This window comes from Engraulis encrasicolus, chromosome 20, assembly GCF_034702125.1.
Source record: "Engraulis encrasicolus isolate BLACKSEA-1 chromosome 20, IST_EnEncr_1.0, whole genome shotgun sequence".
Lineage (NCBI taxonomy): Eukaryota > Metazoa > Chordata > Actinopteri > Clupeiformes > Engraulidae > Engraulis > Engraulis encrasicolus.
Window position 1 is genome coordinate 38,326,131 of NC_085876.1, and position 6,495 is coordinate 38,332,625.

Sequence of the window (6,495 nt, forward strand, 5' to 3'; positions counted from 1 at the left end):
AAAGTACCGTATCAATTCAGGTACAATTCATTTATTACATGCACATATTAAGTTGCTTAATGGCTTTTATACCGTGAAATAGCTGTGAGTATGCAATATTATAACTCATTTGCTATCTTCCATGTAACTGAGGCATGTAGGAAGCTCTTACATTAGTGTCATGGCTGAATATCGACGAGGGATTTTCAAAATGTCATGAACACTCAAGTGGAATCCACACAAAGCCCTCCTCACCAGACGAACCACTCCCAGCTACCACTTTATCACAAGTAAGAAGGAAATATGTAGGTAGCACTTCTCAACTACTACCTATGAGGAATTTGTTGAGCCTTTAACTATTAATTAGTTCATATATTGTTCATCATTTTAAATGATTCTTTGGGATTTTGGCTTTATTCAGGCGGGACTGTGAGGAGAGCTCTGCACCAAAGCACCCCTGTCCATAATTTGTATTCACTATTCTTTTTTACATTACATTACTTTACACTTAACTGACGCCTTTATCCAAAACGACTTACAGTGATTTGCAGGGTATTGGTTACAGTCCATGGAGCAATGTGGGGTTAAGGGTCTTGCTCAAGGCCTCCTCAGCCATGGATGGAGGTGTAGGGCGAGAGGTAAGGGTAGGATACGAACCTGCAACCCTCTGATCTTAAGACCATCTCCCTAACCATTAGGCCAAGGCTGCCCCCTAACTCATTGTGTCTCATAAGTTTGTAGTCCGATGTTAAGTGTGTGTGTGTATTTGCATGTTCATCTGTCTGTCTTGCCTGATGAAGACCCTGTTGGGTCGAAACGTTGTATGAGCTGAATTAAATTTCAAAGTGCAGCAGTGTGCGGACATCTGCTCTTTCCACTATCAGATAGGCCTACACCTTTTATCCTGCACCTGACCTCAGAGAGGTGAGATGTACATACTCTTACTCTTATGAAGATCACCTGTCTGTCTTTGCATGCAATACGTTTTTCCGCATCTCTCTGCCTGCTGGCCTCCCCTCTCAGTCCATCTGTTGTCTACGTCTTCATCATTTGTAGATGATATGTAATGCCTTACCGGTGGGAAATAATGGGCTGTATAGGCTAGCAGTGTTTGTTGTTGCTGTTGCTTTGCTCTGAGAAAAACAGAAATAAATTGCCTTCTTTCATGCATATTGCATGCAGATGCACGCTAAAGGTGAGGAAGTACGTCTTAGTCCACATGCTGTGGGGCTTTTTGTTACAGGTAAATGAAATATTTATGAATTAAGTTATTACAAAAGGATACAGATGGGTTCTAGGTTCGTGATAATGAGAGAGAGAAGAGAGAGAGAGAGAGAGAGAGAGAGAGAGAGAGAGAGAGACAGACAGATAGTCGAAAGAGTTGTGTGTGTGTGTGTGTGTGTGTGTGTGTGTGTGTGTGTGTGTGTGTGTGTGTGTGTGTGTGTGTGTGTGTGTGTGTGTGTGTGTGTGTGTGTGTGTGTGTGTGTGTGAAAGAGAGAGAGAGAGAGAGAGAGAGAGAGAGAGAGAGAGAGGAGAGAGAGAGAGAGAGAGAGAGAGAGAGAGAGAGAGAGAGAGAGAGTGTGTGTTTTTGTGCACGTGTGTGCATATCTAATAGTCCCAGTATAATACGGCCTAATTTCCATCAGCACCACTAAAAGCACTTTCTCAATATGAAAACACAACGCCAGGTTATTAAGCACAACACTGCAAAGCAAAACAGTGAGTTTCTCGGTGGTTATGACTTCATAAAGAGACTTGTTTACCCAGCTGGTGGTGCATCACAGGTAGATAGACTACTACTGTCGGGGCTATTTGCCGACTGAACTACCTACAGTTATGACTGAACAGGTCTAACCACTCCAAATGCAATCATCAAAACACAATAATAAAAAAACGATGGTGAGTGTGTGTTTAGGGTGATGTTGAGCTGAAATCATCCAAACAATAAAAATTATGGTGGGTGTGTGTTTAGGGTGATGTTGAGCTGAAATCATCCAAACAATAAAAAAAATGATGGTGGTTGCATTTGGGGGGAATGCTGAGCTGATTGTCGTATGGTGAAACAGATGTGCGGAAAAGCAAAATCGTTATTGCCCATTGGATGAAGGGGGCTTTTGCTACAAGAGGCCATAGTAGCCTAACACCTGATGTTGTTTACTGCTAATAAAATAACAGCTGTGATTAAATAAAAAAAGAGCCTGCTACGTTTAAATAACTTCACGAACAGCTGTATCCTAAAATAACTAAAATACCATGATTTAACCCTAGTTAAACCCCCTACCAAAAACACCATTACCATCCACCCACCCAACCATCACCATCACAGATTCCTATTAATGGATAAAACGGGCTATTATAGGCCTATATTTAAAAAAAATATATGTTGCAAAAAAGCCACAAAAAAAAAACATTCAAACATATTGCCATTTGCCTTGGCCACCAAGTGTTGGATAGCCAGAACCAATTTCCTAACATCTGCTGCTGCTCTGCTCTGCTCTGCTCCCTCCACCAACCAACCCTATGATCCGGAGCCAAGGACCGAGAGGCACGTCTCCCCCCTACCAAGCAGAGCCAGGGGTGTCGTTCAGGGGGTTAAACTGTGACTGAGTCACCAGGGCCCCATGTATATAGGGGCCCCACACACAATCTGATTTATGTAGATATATGGCTGAGGGGGCGCTATTAGATCTGATTGTACATAGGGCCCACAGTTTCTTGCTACGCCCCTGAGTAGAACACCAGCAGAGCACTCATCCCTCCCCCCACACTGCAGCAGATATTCCCATCTGAACTGAACTGAAGCGCCAAAGCAACACGTTTCATCAAAAACGCACTCTCTTGTCGCATACGCGGAAAGAGAACAGAAAAACCCGCATTGAACCAGAAAGAGACACATATTTGAACTGTTACTGTGCAGGTCTTTCATTTAAATAGTTGTTTTTGCTAGCGAAAAAAAGTTAAATTGGGAAAATTCGGGTGTCACAACAGCAGAGCAGTATTTATAGCGCTATTAGTGCTTCTATTTATAGCGCCTGTTCTCCGCATGAGATGCGCTGCACATGGACACTGTTGCTCGACGGAGAAATGGATCGGAAAAAGTCAGTGAAGGGGAAAAGACCTGGGCCGACTATAAAAGAGGGGCAAGACCCTTGTGGCGCTCTTGCTTACAGTAGGCGACACGGGAAGTCTGCACAACTGCACTTGTTGATTCCACTCTACTAATATCGCCGCACCACCACGAATGTTGTAGGGCAGGCTATACTAGACTCTATTTGTGAACAGGTGTGTGTGTGTGTGTGTGTGTGTGTGTGTGTGTGTGTGTGTGTGTGTGTGTGTGTGTGTGTGTGTGTGTGTGTGTGTGTGTGTGTGTGTGTGTGTGTGTGTGTGTGTGTGTGTGTGTGTGTGTCCTCTAACATCTGCCATTGAAAGCTGTGGCTATAAATGTGTACTCATTGTTCTTGTATTTGGCAGTCTAGGCCATGTGCATAGGCTGGTGGTCAGTGGACTTAACATCGGTGGACTAAGTAAAAGAAGGTCCAGACAGCTAGCTAAATACTGCTCAATATCAGCTGTGATAGGGAGCATGTTCATCTGGAAGAGAAGAGGTTTCCTGTACTCTTAATGATGCTCCCATAGCAAGATGTTAATTGTTCAAATAGTTGTTGGATTATTCATCACATTTGGTTCCTATCGATATTAACTTGTAATGTGGAATCAAATAAAGTAGCCTACATAAAATGTGCGTGTGTGCGTGTGTGCGTGTGTGAGTGTGTGAGTGTGTGTGTCTTTGTGTGTGTGTGTGATTTTTGTCAATGTCTGATATGTTTAACTGCACATCGGAGACTGGTCAAACGCAATTTCAAACTGTGTGTGTGTGTGTGTGCGCGTGTGTGTGTGTGTGTGCGTGTGTGTGTGTGTGTGTGTGTGTGTGTGTGTGTGTGTGTGTGTGTGTGTGTGTGTGTGTGTGTGTGTGTGAGAGAGAGAGAGAGGAGAGAGAGAGAGAGAGAGAGAGAGAGAGAGAGAGAGAGAGAGAGAGAGAGAGAGAAAGGGGGGGGGGGGGGGCAGAGAAAAAAGATGAGCACGTTTTGTCCTCGACTGAACCGAGAAGTGACACCCTGTCACTAGCTTCACGCGCCCTTCTGTTGATCATAATAATAATATATTAAAAAAAAAAAAAAACACACACACACACAGAAATAAAATAAATTCACCATGTTTCTGTGTTTGTATAGCGAGCGTGCTGGTGTTCATCGTCACATCTGAAGTGGAACTGCGTCTGAAGCTGTGGGGAGCTGTCCATTCAGCACCACGCGCACTGGTACACGCCTCACACCACTACTGTGAGACTCACGTTCTCTTATGTAAAGTCCATCTTAAAGGCTATTAGCCTACCTATCAAGTAACCGCGAAGCTACGACGATATTGTAGTTAAGAAACAAAAATAATCATTGAAAAGCGATTAAAAATAAAATGCAAACTTTCCAGACTGAAAGTGGATGCTGACTTTGCTAAAATATAGGCTATGTGATTATCTTGAGTGGTGTTTACACACACACACACACACACACACACACACACACACACACACACACACACACACACACACACACACACACACACACACACACACACACACACACACACACACACACACACACCGTCTAAACAGGATCAGCGGCCCGAAAAAGATGCCAAGTAGGCAGTTTCATCATCTGAGACAACAAACATGAAATAGAGTGCAACAGGCAAGCTTGGCTCGGCTTGACACGCACGTAACTCAGCTTTTTTACCGGTCTCTCTTGGCACCTCTGCGCGCCACCAAAATTTGTACAGTAGTACAGCACGATGAACCCAAAGATTGTCACTTTGCCTCAAACAAACTACAGTAGGACCGCCCTACTAGACAATTAGGCAATTGAACGTTTTCTTTTATTTGCACACGTCATAACATCCTCCACACACACTTTGGGGCGTTATGTCATGACACGAGTGAAGGAATCAAAGTTATCCAGTCTGACAAAAACAAAAACTGAATCGCACACTCACCTATGGTGGTGATTACTGTGATGGCAAAGTAAAAGGAGCCGGCAAATTTCCACTGAACCCCGGCTCTGTGCGGCTCTGCCTCCATGATAATAGTCTCCAGTTTGCGATAGTCATCCTCGCTGATGTTGTACTTTCCTTGGAGACGCTTCTCCTCCGCTTCCAGCTGTTCTTTCTCCCGCATTTCGTAATCCGACTCCAAGGCATCGAACACCGCGGCCCCGACCAGCAGATAGGTGAACGTGCAGATGATCAGGGACAGAGTCCGCACGTTCTGCCGCTTCATGGCCCCCAGGAACCGGCGAGTGAGGGGTTCATGTCCCCTTCGATCACCCGGAAAGGCGCAGCACTCGGGAAAGCTCTGGCAGCGGTAAGACGGATAAGGACAGACTCGGGTGTGCTGCTGGGGGTGGTGGTGACGGTGGTGGACACCACCTGGGCAGTGGTGGGAGAGGTTGTGGCCCCTGTAACAGGTTCCTAGATCCTGCTCCTGGTTCGAAGACAGACACAGTAGACTGCTTGAACGCCGGGACCAGGAGCCTTGCAGCCGAGAGACTCTGCGCAAGACCTGCCCAAACCAAGTCCTCCCGGCGCGTAGGGCCATCAACAAACAGCGGAGAGAGATAGCCTCGGTCCACTTGTGACTACTAGCAGTGCTTACTCCACACTAACTCACGCGTCAAACAACAGTTCCGTAGTGCATGCCATGCAACAGTTAAGCAAATCTTCACTTTAGTCTTTTGTGGTGTCAATTGTAGCATTTCTGGAACATTAAAAGGACGATTACCACATCCTGCAGAATAACGACGCAGGGCGCGCATCCTCGTCGTATTGTTCCAAAGTTTTGGCCACAACCAACCTGTTCATCCCCGTCTCGCTTCCCATGAGCTGGCCGCGCAGGAATAGCTTCCCCATATTTAGTGTGAAGTTAGTTTGAAAAGACAGCGAGAATTCATGTTGCCTTCTGTGAATGAGGATGCGTGTCGGTATATACACAGTGCAATTTGCTGTGTCGATCACGGACTGAGTGTGGATTCACGACCGTGCCTGATCTTCCAAGGAAAAAAATCTGCTCATGGGACTATCAAAAAGCGACTCACCGATACAAAGGGGGCACGGCGCGTATTATTACTCCATAACACTTCAACAAATGCTGTTATTTTGTTCTGTTGTTGTTTTGCTGTGCTTTAAAATCTTGAGACTAAAAATCGTGGCGATTTACACTAAAAGAACAACAGGTCTTTCTTAATATCCGCATAATATCCACTCTTAACAAATCCCTCCGTCTGCAGAATAGATGTTTTTTGACGGTTTACACAGTCATACAGACCAAGGCAAACCTGATGAAATTGCCAAACGTGCCGAAACAGTCATCATTAGCAAATCCACCTCGCGTGTTTCTGCCAGACGATGAGGGAGCGCCGTCCTTGAGTGGCACCGTTGCGCACGTCCACACGGGGAAAAGTCCGTATC

The 6,495-nt window shown here is 45.3% G+C and overlaps 1 protein-coding gene across 1 annotated transcript in view; it reads right to left on the reverse strand.

Annotated features, from left to right (window-relative positions):
• kcnk9 (potassium channel, subfamily K, member 9) overlaps positions 1 to 5,626 on the reverse strand; it is an 89,310-nt gene extending 83,684 nt beyond the window's left edge. Inside the window, exon 1 of the mRNA XM_063184940.1 lies at positions 5,026 to 5,626. Within this exon, the coding sequence (XP_063041010.1) occupies positions 5,026 to 5,626 (601 nt within the window). The remainder of the gene's footprint in view (positions 1 to 5,025) is intronic.
• Positions 5,627 to 6,495: the final 869 nt, after the last annotated feature.